The 18,437-nt window shown below is 44.4% G+C and overlaps 1 protein-coding gene across 17 annotated transcripts in view; it reads right to left on the reverse strand.

Moving 5' to 3' along the window:
• Positions 1-18,437, reverse strand: part of TANC2 (tetratricopeptide repeat, ankyrin repeat and coiled-coil containing 2) — a 702,540-nt gene that overhangs the window by 23,675 nt on the left and 660,428 nt on the right. For all 17 annotated transcript variants that reach the window (XM_089774011.1, XM_089774007.1, XM_089774012.1 and 14 more), the window contains 5 exons: positions 17,997-18,233; positions 13,197-13,382; positions 10,704-10,797; positions 2,606-2,739; positions 960-1,083 (listed from right to left, as the gene is read on the reverse strand). In XM_089774011.1, coding sequence (XP_089630137.1) covers positions 960-1,083; positions 2,606-2,739; positions 10,704-10,797; positions 13,197-13,382; positions 17,997-18,233 — 775 coding nt within the window. The remainder of the gene's footprint in view (positions 1-959; positions 1,084-2,605; positions 2,740-10,703; positions 10,798-13,196; positions 13,383-17,996; positions 18,234-18,437) is intronic.

Raw genomic sequence — 18,437 nt, forward strand, 5'->3', positions numbered from 1 at the left:
AATTCAGCCAGGGGAAAAAATTCCCTGCTTTAAGTTGCTTCGCTGTAAGTCTATGTTTTTTGGAACGTTTCACGGATTTATAGTGAGGACGGCTTGTAAAACTTGATGGCTAAAGTTTTCACTGTGTGGAGCTCATTAAGCGGCGAGGAAGTGGGTCTTTGCCCACGAAAGCTTATGCTCCTACACTTCAGTTAGTCTCTAAGGTGCCACAGGACTCCTCGCCGCTTTTGCAGATTCAGACTAACACGGCTACCCCTCTGATACTTGGAGCTCATTAAGGCTCTCAAATGAGCAAATGGCATTGAGGCTATATACATCCAAAACAAAACCAAAATTAACAGCCAAGACTAAGACCGGGACTACTCCAGCCTTATTTCCCTAAAATTACAAGCCATCACTTCCAACAGTGAAGATCCACTGATGGTAGCAACTTTGGGAGCCCTAGTGTAGATAGTGCCCCCAACCCGCAGCATCCCCTAGACTTGCTTCCAGCAGGCTTAGATGACACGATGGGTAAAATTCCAGCTCCCAATCTGCATTAACTTGCCAACCACTGTTACCTAAGGCGGAAGTGGACTGTTAGTAACAACAGTGAAGAACTTTAGGAACAACAGTCCAATGCAGAGACCCTCCAATTAAACTGGGCAGGACAACTCTGCCGTACCACAATGCATGCCATTTGACTAGAGGGTCACTCTACATCAGCTGCACTAACTCTTACTTTTTTAAATGTGAGCTTCAATGTCTTCAATGTACATTGGGGGAGGAAATTGGAGGAGTCCTGTGACTGCCAAACCCCGTTAGCACTTACGCTTTATCTCACCTTCGCCACCAGACAACAGACTATCAGGAGCCCCCATGATGTCATCAGACCAAATGATTGTTTCATTTATGCTGGCCAGTTTCACACACAAGCAGCTCGGCGCTGGCCTCTAACTCAGCCTCGGCTAAGATCTAACCTTGTGTCAGTAAGAATTCCACAGTGTCTAGATGTCCCTCTGAAGCAGCCATCATCAAAGGAGTCCGACCCTGCTTGTCGGCCATGTTTACATCGGCACCGTGGGTAAGTAAGAGATCCACAATCTGCAGACACATAAAACAAGGATACGGTTCATAAAAAGAGGGTCTGCTGGGATGAGATGACAGCTGAGATAAAACACAGCAGCCCCCGTTCCTTGGAACCTCTCACCTGACACAGAGGAAGAAATGACTTTTTTAGCTGTATGTTTTTTCCTGCTAACTACAGACTCATGAGTGTCCGGTACCTAACCCATTGCGTAGGCTTTATAGAATACTAGATCTGGAAGGGACCTTGAGAGGTCATAAAGTCCAGTCCCCTGCCCTCACAGCAGGACTAAGCACCTTCTAAACCATCCCTGATAGATGTCTGTCCAACCTGCTCTTAGATATCTCCAGAGATGGAGATTCTACAACCCCCCTAGGCAATTTACTCCAGTGTTTAACCACTCTGACAGTTAGGAAGTTTTTTCCTAATGTCCAACCTAAACCTCCCTTGCTGCAATTTAAGCCCATTGATTCTTGTCCTATCCTCAGAACACAAGGAAAACAATTTTTCTCCCTCCTCCTTGTGACACTCTTTTAGATACTTAAAAACTGCTATCATATCCCCCTCTCAGTCTTCTCTTTTCTAAACTAAACAAGCCCAATTCTTTCAGTATTCATTCACAGGTCATGTTTTCTAGACCTTTAATCATTTTTGTTGCTCTCCTCTGGACCTTCTCCAATTTCTCCACATCATTCTTGAAATGTGGTGCTCAGAACTGGACACAATACTCCACCTGGGGCCTAATCAGTGCAGAGCAGAGCGGAAGAATGACTTATTGTGTCTTGATCACAACGCTATCTGCCACCATCTTTTAAAGTGAGGTGTGAAAGGGTGTTGTATTGGATTGATCACTTAGAAGATATTATTGTTCTTAATCTAAACAAATGGAAATGCACCAAAATAACATGGTCCTAGCTGCATAAGAAAGAGTATAAAAATAACCACACAACAATCCAAATAATAATAGCTTAGTTTACATCAGCAGTTTCTGTCTTGCAGGTAGTGAGCAGAGAATGCACTGGGACAGCTACTGGTTCTTTTAAGACAGCCTTTCATTCTAACTCAGGTTACACTTTGATGCTCAAAGCCTTTTCTATTTAATCTTAAGTGTGAGAGTATCATACTTAAGAGAAACCACTCACATAGCATTCTGTTATTAGGGTGTGTCTACACTGCACTTTTATTTCAAAATAACGGACAGTTTATTCCAAAATCTGTAAACCTCATTCTACGAGGAAGAAGGCCTATTCTGAATGAGCTATTTCACAATAAGACGTGTGTAGATGCTCCACTGCTGCTATTTTGAAATAGTCCCTCACCAGGGCCATTCTAAGTTATTGTTCCCCAATGCCTCCTGGGGCTCTAAATCGAGATAACACGCCTGCATTAGGGAAGCCTGCTTTGGACTCATTTTGAGGCTTCCCTGCCGTGTAGATGTGCTATTTCGAAGTGAGTGTGCAGTGTAGACATAGCCTTACATATGACACACACACCTGCAACCCCAGTTAAATGAGAGGATGCTGCAGTCAACTCATTTACCTGCCAGTGCCCTTGTCTCACGGCACTGAACAACGGCACCACCCCACGCCGATTTGCTTGGGCCACGGCTGCGCCTTGCTCCAGAAGCAGACGACACACTTCCAGCTTGCCCCGTCCTGCAGCAGCTGTCAGAGCTGAAAGGGGGAGAAGAAGAGGGAGAGTGAGGGCCTTTTGAAACAGTGTAGTCAGTATCTGCTCTGCTGCCTTCAGGGATCAGAAAATAAAACGTGCTTTATGTGAAACGGATTTTCTTTCAATGTCACCGAGCAAAAGGAGTGGCTCAGCTGGCTTGAACATTATAGTAAACTAAATCATGATAAAAAATTCAAGAAAAACAAATGAAGAACCAGGAATAAAAAGCCAAGTTCACCAAAAACTCAGAGCCAGCAAAATTTGGTTGTTCTCATTCATGGCAACGTGTAAGGAGCTATTACCATGGTGATGATTTCTGTCAATAATTTCAAATCTCTGTCCTCCCTCCAAACATCTGCATTACGTTTTCCCCTGCCTCACCAGCTCTCCTTTAAAGTCTCACGATGAGCAGAACTAAGAACACAGTCCTGCTAGAATGACCCTGAAAGTTGCAGTTACTATATTTGGGGCCTAGATACTACATATCAACCCTCAAAGACAGGATTAAAAACAAACAAACAAAAAAAACAGAGAGACTATGATACTTTGCTTGTTCTAATTGTTACTAGTCATTTATATTTTGTTGTCAAAAGTTAGTTCTTTCTGTAAAAAGACTTGATAACATCCCGGAAAAAGAGCACTGGATGACAAAGACCTTTTCCCTGGTCCTCAAGTCGCAATGGAGCAGAAAACCCCACCCCCAGCTATGATAATCACCAAATAATCTACCGGCTTGTGTAACTATGAAGTTCAAGGCAGTGTCATTTGAAACCTTAAACATTTTCCCTTATGCCTTCTGCAGTTTTTCTGCTGCACAGTACAGCGTACAAGCCAGGAATTCTAAAACCAAATACATCATTGCATGGCTAGAACACACAAAATGGGTACATGCTTTCTTCCCTTTAAAGGCCTTCCACAAAAATTTAAAGTTGCATTTGTCTCATTTCACTAGGGAATCTGAATATGTGGGTTTCTTGAAGACAGAGAGAGAGATGTAGTGATTAAAAGATTATTGCCAGATAGCTGGAAGTTAGCAGAACTTGTGCTATTCACATAGGGTTGCCGGGTGTCCAGTTTTGAACCAGACAGTCCAGTATTTGAGCTTTCTGTTCGGGAAACAAATTGAAAAAATTTAAATGAGAAAATATCAATGTCCGGTATTTTCTAAATCAGCTGTCATGTAGATTGTGCTGTAATGTCAAGTGTGTCTGGTATTTTTGTTGAAACCATCTGGCAACCTTATTTCACATGGAAGAATTTTTTTAATTATCCCATTTTAGAGTGTAAGATTTTGAAACCCCATCAGGGAAACTACTGGAACACAATCCATACGATCAAGCAATATTCAATTTAAATGCTAATTCTGCCCTTTGTTTCCGGGCCAGGGCAGATCCCACCTGCAAATGCCTTTTTATGCAAAACCAAAATTATCTTTAATTTTCAATATTTCAAGTCCCCTGGTAACATGAAAGTCCCCCTCCCTGGCAAAATGTGCATTGTAAACTCTGACAACATGGCTTGGTTAGAAAAGAAACACAGAATCTGAAAATAGATCTAAGTGTAGGACTTGTCTTTTACTTGTCTTCAGTATTAATTTTAGACTTTTCAGCTCCTCCCTCTCCTCCTCAACTCCATGTGTATCTCAGCACAGCTTCACTGGCTCAGTGGTTTGCTCCTTTCAGTAGGAGTTTGAGCAGAAGGTGGGAGCCTATTTCTAACTGATGCCGCTTGTTTCTTCTTCTTTGAAGTTCATTTCTGTAGGATGGCTGATTTAGAGGTGTTGATGTGTTTTTAGCTGAAACTCTGTTAATATATTCAACTTCTCTCTGTTCCCAAGTGTAGTTCATTATCTTCTCTTGGGCTTGAGGGACATCAAGAGTTAAAACAGAAAAAAACTCTAAATGCCACAAACAGAACTGACTGTAAAACCTGTAATCATATAATTAAATCATAGAATACTAGAACTGGAAGGGATCTTATAAGAGGTCATTGAGTCCAGTCCCCTGCCCTCACAGCAGGACCAAGCACTGTCTAGATCATCCCTGATAGGTGTCTGTCTAGACTGCGCTTAAATATCGCCAGTGATGGAGATTCCACAACCTCCCTAGGCAATTTATTCCAGTGTTTAACCACCCTGACAATTAGGAAGTTTTTCCTAATGTCTAACCTAAACCTCCCTTGCTGCAATTTAAGCCCATTGCTCCTTGTCCTATCCTCAGAGGCCAAGGAGAACAATTTTTCTCTCTCCTCCTTGTAACACCCTTTTAGATACTTGGAAAACGCTATCATGTCCCCTTCTCAGTCTTCTCTTTTCTAAACTAAACAAGCCCAATTATTTCAGGTCACGTTCTCTAGACCTTTAATCATTTTTGTTGCTCTTCTCTGGACCTTCTCCAATTTCTCCTCATCATTCTTGAAATGCGGTGCCCAGAATTGGACAAAATACTCCAATTGAGGCCTAATCAATGCAGAGTGAAGCGAAAGAACAATTTCTTGGGTCTTGCTCCCAACACTCCCGTTAATGCATTCCAGAATCATGTTTGCTTTCTTTGCAACAGTGTCACACTGTTGACTCATGTTTAACTTGTGCACGATGACTCCTAAACCTCTTTCAGCAGTACTACTTCCTGGACAATCGCTTCTCATTCTGTATGTGTGTAAGTGGAGCACTTGCATTTGTTCTTATTAAATATCATCCTATTTACCCGTATCCATGTGGTTTTGTATGTAAGTTACAAATGTAGAAGACAGGGACTGTGTCTAGGGGTCACAGCAAGGAGGACTCAAAGCTTCAGGGTTTTACTCCTGGATTTTGCCTTCAATTCACGATGTGACATCTCTAACCTTAAGTCTTATGGAAAATACCATAACTGTCAATTACGTAACGTGCATCACTTTTGCATTCCCAGTGAGCTCAGTAACAATCTACCTTTAAATTCAACTGAGCTGTTTGCAAGGAAAAAGTCAACTTCTCTATCTGGAGAAAGAATCACCCTTTTAATGTGTTTTCGATCTTCTGTGTTGTACAATCATTTATTTCATACTCAGTACCAGGAGGATACATTTTGATGCATTTATCATCACTGTATTTGCACCTTCATCTCTGGCTGCATTATTACTGTTGACACAGACATTATCTGCTCGCTTTTGATATTAGTCTTGTATCAGAGGTAAATATTTCATCTGGAACTGGCTTTATTGCACTGTCACCATTACCTAGGTTATGATGTAGCTTGGCATGACAATTCAGATGACGGTAGGATAATCTCATTAATACAGGCAGTCAATTCTATTCCAGACAAGATCAGAGAGACAAGCAACAGGTATTGAAACAGAACAGTAGAGAATATGGAGTTTCAAAGCTGACTAGCAATTTTAGGTTCTGGCGTCACTTTCTGCTACACTTCTCTTTATTTTTCATCTAGAATTGCAAAGGAGCTTTTGGAAAATAAAACCAGACCAAGTAAAATGGAGTCTCACGAGCCACACAACAATCACATTCACTTGCAAAACGGGTAAAAAGTAGATACTGAGATTTTGTCAATTTACAATATTGCTGGCTGCTCATTTTTCCATCTTCCCCAAGGGCAATTTTAATCAGCTATTGGGTATTCCTTAACGATGACTTTTCTATCTGAGTGCAATTTAGCATGTGACTCGATGCCATTCCAAGCTATCTTGATGTACTCTAAGAGCTCTCCACAAACAGATAAAAATGTCTAATAGTCATGGCCATGCAAAAACTGGTTGTGTGAAGGGAACTTTTTGCCAGGAGCAGTAAGACACAGAAGGAATAAGGCAAATGCTGGAAGTCTCTTTTAGGTCGTGTCTACACTGCCCCATAACTCGAAATAAGCTACGCAATTTGAGCTATGCAAACTGTGGGTCTTATTTCAGTGCTATTTTGAAATAGCTTATTTCGTCATTTGGCACTGTCTACACAGCACCAAATTTTGAAATAAAGTGCTATTCCGAAACATCCCTTACTACTCGTAGAATGAGATTTATAGGGACGTCGGAATAGCGAGCCCAAAATAATGAGCTTGCTGTGAAGACACAGGATAGCTATTTCGGGATACTCCGGCATCCCGAAATAGCGTTGCAGAGTAGACGTACCCTCTGGGAATAGTGAAGGAAAGTTGCATGGGATGTATGGAAATGGGACCTGTTTGAGTAGAACTTGAAATGGCTGGAACCTGTCAGGAAAAGGTGCATGGATGCAGAGCCTCTAGGCGGCAGATGTTTGCACAGTGTCAGGGATATGAGAAAGCTGTCTGGATGTGACGGGAGACTGCACCGCAAAAGGGGAGAGAGTTAGACCCTAGTCCAGAAAATCTGTGTGGCTTAGTATCAGAAATCATCAGATTTATCCAGAAAGCAGTGAGCTATCTTAACTGGTATCCAATGACATCATGTAGTGTCTGATGCTGCTTACAAAGATGAATGGAACAGAGGGACATTTTAGTGTTTTTTGACCAAGCCTTGAAAATATTTTGGATTACCATCCTCGATGCCACAGTTTGTCTTCCAATCAGTAGCATAACATGTTATTTAGGCCTTATTTCTAAAGGAAAAGAGAAGAATCATAGAACCATAAAGCTGGAAGAGACCTCAGAAGGTCATCAAGTCCAGCCCCCTGCTCTAGGCAGGACCAATTCCAACTAAATCAACCCAGCCAGGGCTTTGTCAAGCCGAGACTTAAACACCTCTAGGGATGGAGACTCCACTACTTCCCTAGGTAACCCATTCCAGTGCTTTCCCACCCTCCTAGTGAAATAGTTTTTCCTAATAGCCAACTTAGACCTCTCCCACCACAACTTGAGACCATTGCTCCTTGTTCTGCCATTCATCACTACTAAGAACAGCCTTTCCCCAGCCTCTTTGGAACCTCCCTTCAGGAAGTTGAAGGCTGCTATCAAATCCCCCCTCACTCATCACTTCTGCAGACTAAACAGACCCAATTCCCTCAGCCTCTCCTCGTAGGTCATATGCTCCAGCCCCCTAATCATTTTGGTTGCCCTCTGCTAGACCCTCTCCAATACGTCCACATCCTTTTTGTAGTGGGGGGCCCAGAACTGGACACAATACTCCAGATGTGGCCTCACCAGAGCCGAATAAAGGGGAATAATCACGTCACTGGATCTGCTGGCAATGCTCCTCTTAATGCAATCTAATATGCCATTAGCCTTCTTGGCTACAAGGGCACACTGTTGATTCGTATCCAGCTTCTCATCCCCTGTAACCCCCAGGTCCCTTTCTGTACAACTACTACTTAGCTGGTTGGTCCCCAGCCTGTAACAATGCTTAGGACTGTTCCGTCCCAAGTGCAGGACTCTGCACTTGTCCTTGTTGAACCTCATCAGATTTCTTGTGGCCCAATCCTCCAATTTGTCTAAGTCACTCTGGACCCTATCTCTGCCCTCAAGCGTATCTACCTCTCCCCCTAGCTTAGTGTCATCCGCAAACTTGCTGAGGGTGCAATGCATCCCCTCATCCTGGTCATTAATAAAGATATTGAACAAAACCGGTCCTAGAACTGAACTTTGGAGCACTCCGATAGAAACCGACCGCCATCCTGACACCGAGCCATTGATCACTACCCACTGGGCCCGGCCTTCTATCCAGCTTTCTATCCATCTTACCGTCCATTTATCCAATCCACATTCCCTTAACTTGCTGGCAAGAATATTGTGGGAGACCGTATCAAAAGCTTTGTTAAAGTCAAGGTATATCGCATCCACTGACTTTCCCATGTCCACAGAGCCAGTTACCTCATCATAGAAGCTAATCAGATTGGTCAGGCACAACTTGTTCTTTGTGAATCCATGCTGACTATTCCTAATCACTTTCCTCTCTTCCAAGTGCCTCAAAATGGATTCCTTGAGGATCCCTTCCATGATTTTTCCAGGAACCGAGGTCAGACTGACCGGCCTATAGTTCCCTGGATTGTCCTTCTTCTCTTTTTTAAAGATGGGCACTACATTTGCCTTTTTCCAATCATCTGGGATCTCTCCCGATCTCCACGACTTTTCAAAGATAATGGCCAAAGGCTCCTCAATGACATTTGCCAACTCCCTCAGTACCCTCCGATGCATTAAGTCCGGACCCATGGATTTGTGTATGTTTAGCTTTTCTAAATAGTTCCTAACCTGTTCTTTACCCACCATGGGCTGTCCATCTTCATCCCATCTTGCGTCACTTAGCGCACTAGTCTGGGAGCCGATCTTGTCCATGAATACAGAGGCAAAGAAAGCATTGAGTACTTCAGCTTTCCCCACATCATCTGTCACTAGGTTACCTCCTTCATCCAGTAGGGGCCGCACACCCTCTCTGATCACCTTCTTCTTGTTAACATGCCTGTAGAAACCTTTCTTGTTATCCTTCACATCCTTTGCCAGTTGCAATTCCAATTGCGCTTTCGCTTTCCTGATCACCCCCCGGCATTCTCGAGCTATTAGATACACTAATAGCTAAGATATGTTAGAAATACTACCTCTGCACTGGGCAGCATACTGAACAAGAGCTCATCTGGAAAAATGATCAAAAGCTTCAGAGGGGGAGCCAAGTTAGTCTGTAACAGGAAAAACTTAAAAAACAACAAATAGTCTAGTAGCACCTTAAAGACTAACAAACATGTACATGGTATCATGAGCTTTCGAGGGCACAACCCAGTTCTTCAGATGACAGGAGTGTTAGAAGTCCAGATCCAAGAATTCTTGGACACTTCTGTCATCTGAAGAAGTGGGTTGTGCCCACCATCTACATATTTTGTTAGTGTTTAAGGTGCTACTAGACTATTGTTATATGATTGTAACAAATACTTTCTCAGTGTTCAGGGACAATATATAGGTAGCTATACACTCTATTCCTTTTCCTTCTCTCTCTAAAGTAACATTTACTAGTAGAAAAATTCAGTTAATATTATCATGACATCTTTCTTCGGTATTTAGGTTGCCTCTGATGATTCTGGGAGCTGCACCTTGCACCCTTTCCTGCTGTTACCCCACACCATTCTCGTTAACGCTTTCTATGCCAATTTTCATTTCCTTTTTTGTTCTTTACCAGCTGAGTATGTGCAGGGGAGGTTCTTCCTGGTAGGTTCAAATTTTGCTGTTGCCGTGGACATGAAAACTCTCAGAGGGTCGGTTACATGAGTACACATTCCAAACTATAAATCAGTTTGAGATGTATCCAAGCATACGTTCTGTTTACCAAAAACAATTTAACTGCACACAAAACTACACACCATCCAGTGTTTGCATCAGGGAGCGGCTTCCCAGACAGGAATATCCCGGTGGCAATGCCAGTGGTTTAAACTGAGCATAGACACTGCTGGTTCATCCAAGTTAAAAGCCAATGGGTCCATTTTGCAGATCTCTATTTGACGCAGCACAAATGCACATATAAAGTACATGGATTAAAATGCTGCCTTTTTCTAGTAGACACTGGGAAGGTGACACTTATAGATTTGCATCCATGATTGCCAGATGGACCACTCTCCCTCAAAGTACGTTTGTTTATTTGCCAGGCATGTTTCAAATACAATAAAGCAATTATCATCATGCAGAAAATCAAATGCGAATTTACTATTCAGGAGTTTAAGCTGCAGCGTTGAGTTACTTTGGGGTGGGCAAACATTCTCTTTGCAGCTTTGCCAAATATCAATGGAGAAAAGAATTCTGTGCTCATCTAGCTCAATACAGCAGCAGACCTCCCAGAAGAGACTGCTGGTCTGACTTTTAGAAGTCCTGCCCGCCTGACTATTTCAGGGGCTCAGCGACCCCAAAAATGAGGCCATGCGCTTTTTGGAAAAATAATAAAGCAGGTTGGCATTCGCCGGGAAGTTCCAATAAAAGCATAGATCGCCCTCAGTAACTCTTGACATGCGCAGGTCTAAAATGTATAGCAGATATTAATGGAATCCACAAACACGAAGGAGAGAAACTGCAGCAACTATTGAAATTACCTGTCTCTCCCCACAGGCTGTCAAAGCTGTTGATCTGTGCTCGCTCCACTTCCTCTTCATCTTTTTCTGGAAGATCGAGCAGGTAGGAGACAATCTAAACCAAAGAGACATGTCAGCTCATGAACCTCAGCATGTTATCTATAAACTGCTGACATCTTAACATAAGCCCTTCTGAATAAACACACGAAAATGAACAAAGTCTCGTCCTGGCACCTCAGTGTAGGTAAATATTCTTCCCGAGATCAGCAACTGAGCCCGCTGCCCTGTACAAGGGAAAAAACAAGTCTCTTGAGACGACTGCACATGAGGAGTCTTTATAGCGGTGCTACGTAACAACTCAGAAGCGGTGTATGTTTTGTATACAGAGCATACTATGCAGGCAGGGAATGTTCCACAGCTCCTGAGTTACCCAGAGCGATGGCTACCAGGGAAGAAATAGCGCTGTGGTGACTTTCATTGTTAGGTCTTGAAGGTGAGTGAACACGAACAACATTATCGAGGGGGACAAGTGATGTGAGTTTCCTATGGTTAAAAAGTGAGTCAAATGACTGTAGACCAGAACTCCAGTCTCCTGATTGTCTTGCGTTTCAGCCACTGGTCTGAGCTGCCTGTAGACACGGCCCCTTCCTAGCATGAATGACAGTTAATCAAACTGCTAGAAAGGTACCAACTTGGTTTCTCTGGCCAGTGTAGACTCACTGTCAGATAGGGATGCAAATATTATTTAAAACATTAACCAAAGTCACTAGGGTCTCTTGAGGGGAGGGTTCAATGTGGCTGGGGCAGTGATTCCTCCAGCCAGCCGGCTCAGAATGGCCCAGTTTACAGTCTCTCTGGCTGGCCCAGCGTGGCTGGGGCTGGAGTCTCTCCAGCAAGTGCAGGGCTGGAGCTGCTCTGGCTGGCCAGCCTGGGCTACGGTTCCTTTGGCCGGCCATCCCGGTGTGGGACGAAGGCCACTCCAGCCGGCGTGCAGGAGGCTAACGGTTCAGGTCAGGTAACAGTAAATCTAACACTAACCGGTTAACCTTTTATGCTTCTTTTACAAATAACTGAATTAATTTCCTCCAAGGGCAAATTTTTGAAACTGGCTCAAATCTCCACGTTGCTTGATAAGATGATACGAGAAAGCAAGAGATCAAGGAGACGACAGAGATAGAGACTAGAGATGGCTGGAGGTGCATTTTGTCATCCTAGGTGGGGGACGCTTACCAAGAGCGACGCTAAAAGCAAGGCTGGGGTAGCTGCACCCGTTGTACTTAGCACAGCAACCCGACAGCAGAGCCTGGCATACTATCCCTCTCTTGAACACAGCGCGCAAGGGGTTTTCAGTTACAATTGCCATTTCTAAGCTGCCTGCTGTGGCTGTCCATTACTGAAAAGCAACGGCACGAACAACATGGGCCCTGGGGAGCCTGAAGTCACAGACCAAACTAATTATCAATCCGCTTCAGTACTTGTTTAACCACTAAAATGGGTAATGCTTACTATGTCAGCCAACCGCTTAGTCAGTTGAAGTAACGTTCACCATACTTTATCATAATTGCAAATGATATACATTTTAATTATTGCATAATTATTAATTATAACACTGCTTCTCCTGGCTTTCCAGCCCTCTTTCAGAGCGCAGACTACACATCTTCAGCTTGTTTTGAAAGTACCCTGCCCATTTATAGCACTACATACACAGTACATTCAGAAACCACTTTTTAAAAAATTACAAATATATCAGGAAACTTCTGGGGACGTTTCCCATTCAAATACTAATCTGGGCTGTTTGGAATCACGTGACCAAGTTCTCTTGCTTCAAAGGCACATCTGTTCCTAAGTAATTCAACTTGTGTTCACATAGTGTGATTTACCCAGCCCCCTTTGATTAATTCCTCTGATCTGATCACACTACTTATGTTTTCATGGATTGAAGTTTCATGATTAATGAAATTAATGAGTGTGGTTTTATTTAAACAGAAACATTTTTTTCAGCCAAATATTACGTCCCAACTGAAAAATAAACAGTATTTTACATATCATCATCTCTGCGCATACAACCAACAACTGCCTGATCTCAGAGTCCCCTACTTTCACTGGGGAATTGGCGTAAACAGTACAATTAATCAGGGGCTCTTTACAAGTCCTCTGGTTGGAAGCCTGCACTCATTTTACCCAGGCCTCCAAGGTTGCCAAGAAATCAGTGGATCCTGCTGACTTGGGGGTAGGGGTGGGAGGAAGTTACTGGCTCCACCTCCTCCAATAGTGGATGAGCTGCGGCCCATAGGCTGCACGTGGCTCCTCAGAGTAAGCCGCTGGCGGGCTGCCAGACAGGTTGTCTGCCTTGCATCCACAATTCCCAGCCAATGGGAGCTGCGGGAAGTGGCAGGACGCAGGTTGCTCACCACTGTCTTAGGCCCTCTGTGCTCAGCCTCGTGATCAGGGAACGCAGCTAACCTATTATTTCGGTCACCCCCCGAGATCCAGAACCGTGTCGTAACGTCTTACCTCCGTGTAGCCCATGCTGGCTGCTGCAATCAGGGCCTGCTGTATGGCATGGCTCTTCTTAAACACGCCCTGCTGTTGCCCAGCCATTGTCCAGTCGCACTGAATCAAGAACTTCACTACCTCCAGGTGACCTCTGAGTGCCGCATGAACCAGGGCACACTGCCCGTTTTTGTCCAAATGATCCACCTTTAAGGGGAGCGGAAAGACAAACTAAAATCAAACCAAACTCCTGTCTGAAGAGCCCTGGCTTTCTCCGTGTTTCCAGCCCTGGTTTTGTAACAATGCCACATGTGCAGGATGTACATTCTCCGCATGCTTCTAAATAACCACCCATCCACAACCGGTCAAAGTTCATTCCCAAAGAAACAGTGCCCTGAGGACAGACAGCCTCTTGGCCACAGCTGGTTTCTTTGGGTCGGTCGCCGCTTGGCAGCTGCAGTTTTCTTCACACTGAAAGCGCCCTGGCTTTTTATTCCCGCCAAAGCACATTTCCACTGGGTTCGTAAGCACACTGCCTGCCGCTCCTTTTGCCCGGAAATTCTGCCCATTGACTCTGTCTCAGGGCAAAGAGTCAGTGAGTCGAAAGAGAAACAAGAACATCCTAACCCTACCAGTTCACAAATCTTCAGAATGAGCAAAAATACCTCATTACAAGCCCAGCCTAAAGGTTCGTCCACCCGTTTTATGCAGCTTTGCTTTAGTCTGCCTCACCAGAAGGGGGCAGCAGAGAAACATTAATTAAAGCAGAAATTTCAGGTCCTGGTGTTACAATCTGCTATCCTACTAGGGGTACATCTAGACTCTGTTTTATTTTCGAAAGAGGATATCTTCTTCGCTTTTTCTAAAGCAGGTCTTTTGAAAGTGAAAGCAGTCTGGACATGGCTTTTTTTTAGAAAAAAAGCCCCTTTTTCAAAAAACCACTCTTCCTTAAAAAAGGAGATTTACACGGTTTTTCGAAAAAGTTTTTTTTTCCCCAAAAAACCCCGGCGTCCAGACTACATTCACTTTCGAAAGACCCGCTTTCGAAAAAGCAATCGGAAGAAGGAATTTGCATATCCATGGAATTTGCATATCCTCTTTTGAAAATAAAACATAGTCTAGACATGCCCTAGGAATTGGGAGGGCTGCTTTCTATGTGTTTGTGCACAATGTCAGCTTTGCTTTTTAGGTCCCATCATTACACAAGTCATATTAGTAGCATAGGAAAACATTTCAACTAAACCATCTTGTTAGTCTTTAAAGTGCTACATAGTCCTGTCTTTTATTTCAACTGGATTCCTTCTACCCATTAACCACTTCACTGCTGAGTAGCATATCACTTTGTTCAGGAAATACATAGAAGCACTGCTATTTTATGTACCCACGACACAATCTAAACACAAAACAGCTGCTACTAGAACGCTGCATATAGTCTTGCAGGACTGGCAGGGGATCCTCATGAAAGCTAGTTTCTTTTTTTTCCATTTGGGATGCAGATTTTTTAAAACCACATTCAGGGCCCTGGGTTTCCCTCCCACTCCCCCTGCACATTGCACAGAGGAGATAATGGGACTCCATTGGAGGTTTATTAATACTACTTATCGGTCAGTGTTAGGGAATCATCCAGCTGATTTTTTTAAGCCTATTTTTTTCCTTTCTGTTGTTCTGACAACTCAGAAAGACCTAAAAGGGTCCCTTAGTCATCCGGACATTCATACTAAAGCCACACATGCTTTTCCTTGGCCTTCAAAACTGAGGAAAATATTTACAGAAACCACAAATTGTTTCCAGGAGGCTGCCATTTCATTTCTGAGAGACATTTTTCTAGTCAACAAAATGTTTGAAACTAGACTCATTACACACAATTAACCCTTGAAGCGCTCACCACAAAGCTAAACAAAGGGTATTCGCACTGGACAACTATTACCGACGTGTTCAGAGAATATTTCCAAATGCTTCATTGGGTGTTGCAAAACAATGTTGCTATTTAACACTGTGGAGGTTCAAGGACTCGTAGAGAAATGACTTCAGCAAGCCATTAGCAAGGCAGAATTCCACTGTTCCAACATCTGGCCTGAATTCCCAAACGCTAATTACAAACCCTGCAGATCTGTTATGCCTTTTGTGCCAATAACATGATTCAAAGCAGCACATTCTCAAAGAAAAGCAGGTCTAGCCGGCATCGCAGATTCACCTTTGAGCAACTACAAACAGGATTCTGATCTTTTTTCTCACAAGAACAAACAATGGCAATCACACATGCACACTGGGAGAAATGGAAAATGTGAGACTTGCCAATTAAGGCGTGCACAGTGCTATTTTTAGTACAATGCTTGAAATACCATGGAAATAGGTACCTTAGATAGAAAAGAGAGAGAGAGAGAGAGAGAGAGATTAAGACAGGATCCCAAATCCCATTGAATTCAGTGGAATTTGGGATTCTAACTCTCTTAGGGTATGTCTACGCTAGCCCCCTAGTTCGAACTAGGGAGGCTAATGTAGGCATTCAGAATTGCAAATCAAACCCGGGATTTAAATATCCCGCACTTGATTTGCATGTTCCCGTCCGGTCGCCATTTTTTGAAATTTACAAGCCTGGACTAACTGCCCATGTCTACACACAGCAGGGAAACGGGCATTCGAAATAAAGCCCCTAAATTGAACTACCTGTTAAACCTCCTTGCACTGCTCTAAACCTTGCAGGAGGTTTAACAGGTAGTTCGATTTAGGGGCTTTATTTAGAACGCCCGTTTCCCTGCCGCGTGTAGACACGGGCAGTTAGTCCGGGCTTGTAAATTTCAAAAAATGGCGACCGGACGGGAACATGCAAATCAAGCGTGGGATATTTAAATCCCGGGCTTGATTTGCAATTCCGAATGCCTACATTAGCTTCCCTAGTTCGAACTAGGGGGCTAGTGTAGACATACTCTTAGACTCTTGGAAATCTCAGCCTAAACAGACAGGTAAGACAGCTAGTATGTGTTGGTAGGAGAGAAATCCTCATAGGCACAAATGGGAGTTAGGCCAGGTCTACACTAGGGGGCAAAGTCAAACTAGCTCCAGCTATGTGAGTAGCTTCCCGCAGATCCCCCTGGCTGAAAATTGCGAACTGGAGCCAATGAGAGCTGTGTGGCTCCGTGGCTATAGACTTGGTAGGTAAACAACAGTAGGTACCTACCCCTAGTGGGTTTTCCAAAGTGGGCCCGCAGAACAACTGGAGAAACACTGCTCTAAACCAGTGGTTCTCAACCTATTTCCCAATGTGACATCCTCAGGGCCATACCAGTAGGGTGTGTGTATGTATGTATGTACGTTTATATATATATCTACACACACACACACACACACACACACACACACACCCTACTGCAGTGGTCCCCAACGCAGGGATTTCTGTGAGCCCGCTGAAACATCTGGGCTGGCCCCGTCCCCGGCGCGTGACACATGCATGGTGCCGGCTCCAAGCGCGGGACGCATGGGCAGCCCCTCCCCTGGGCGCGCGGCACATGCGCAGGGCCAGCCCAGGGCGCATAGGCGGCCCCAGCCCCGGCCCCAGGGCACATGTGCAGTGCCAGCCTGGGGCGCATGGCTCGTGGGCGGCCCCGGGCGCACGGCCCATGCGCGGTGCCGGCCCGGGGTGCGTTGCCGGCCCCTGCCCCGGGGGCGCGGCACATGCGCAGTGCTGACCCCGGGCGCATGGCTCGTGGGTGGCCCCGCCCCCGTGTGCCTGGCACGTGAGTGGCTCTGCCTCCGGGCACCCGGCAGCCACGCAATATTGGGGACCACTGCCCTACTGGTATGGCCCTGAAGATGTCACATGGGCCATATCTGGTAGTTAGTGGGCCACAAGCTGAGAACCACTGCTCTAGATAGAGACATAAGAGGGCAGAGCTGGCATCTCGGCAGATATTTTAAATTGCTGGTGCTGCACTTGTGGTTTACAAGAACCCAGGGTTTGACATACCCGATCATATCAGAGACTCCCCACATTAAAGCAATAATCAGTCCCTCCAGAAGGCGGAGAAACCTCACCACGACACAAATAGGCTACATCTACACTGCACAGTTATTTCGGAATAAGCTATTCTGGAATAGTTATGCTGAAATAGCTTATTTTGAAATAGCACATCTACACTGCAGGGAAGCGTCCAAACTAGTCTGAGTCAGGCTTCCCTAATGTAAACATACTAACTCGATTTAGAGCCCCAGGAGTAATAACTTACAATGGCCCTGGTAAGGGGCTATTTCGAAATAGCAGCAGTGGAGCATCTACACATGCCTTATTTCGAAACAGCTATTTCAGAAAAGACATTATTCTTCGTAGAATGAGGTTTACAGAAGTCGGAATAAGGTATCCGTTATTTCGAAATAATGGAATTGCTGGGTAGACGCATAGTGTCCAGTACTACGTGTGGTCCAGCAAACTCAGCTTCTAATGAGTTCACATGAGATGTCCAATCCCTTGCAGGATTGAGCATTTAATAAGGAAGGCTAACCGCAGGCTTGGTAAGAAAGATGCTAGAGTGCTGAAACTTCTATAGAATGAAAGCACATGGTAACTGTAGGGGTTGGTTTTCACTGTACAGAAAATATTGCAAGAGAGTTGACATGACAGTCCGTTTGTATCATGTAGCCTATTTTCATGTGCAAAAGGAAAGGGTGATGTTAAGAAATATTATATGGCAAAGGAAAAAGCAAAGAGTGGATCAATTTCTTTTCTAAGGTCTGCTATCTACTCTACATGCTACCTGCTTTCTCCTCCATGTAACGATGCAATTCCTGGCAAGTCAGAGTGCCATCAGATAAATACAGTCTCATTACCTGAGCCCGCTTCTTGCACAGCAGCATAACAATGCTCAGATATCCAGCCGCAGCAGCATAACCAAGAGGAGTCAGGCCACTTTCCGAAGCGGCATCGACGTTGGCTCCAAACTCCAGCAACAAAGCCACCATCTCTGCGTAACCAAGGTGAGACTGGACACATAAAATGGGGGCATTGTTCAGAACTTCCGTCCGGTAGTTCACGTTTGCACCTCCCAAAATTAGCAAACGACTGACCTACAGGGCAAAAGAGAAACACGTCACCACAATGTTTCACAAAAAGACAAGCCCCAATATGCTTTTATCTTAGGTGGAAGGCGAATGGTCAAATCTCTTTGATTTTCAGATTAGGCTTTGTTCTTGTTATTTGGCGTGGTGCTGGAGCAGGCTGGCTTTAGCCAGACTGCCAAACTTAGGGCCAAAGGGAGCCTCACCTGGGGA

This window comes from Pelodiscus sinensis, chromosome 29, assembly GCF_052426305.1.
Source record: "Pelodiscus sinensis isolate ZL-2025 chromosome 29, ASM5242630v1, whole genome shotgun sequence".
NCBI lineage: Eukaryota > Metazoa > Chordata > Testudines > Trionychidae > Pelodiscus > Pelodiscus sinensis.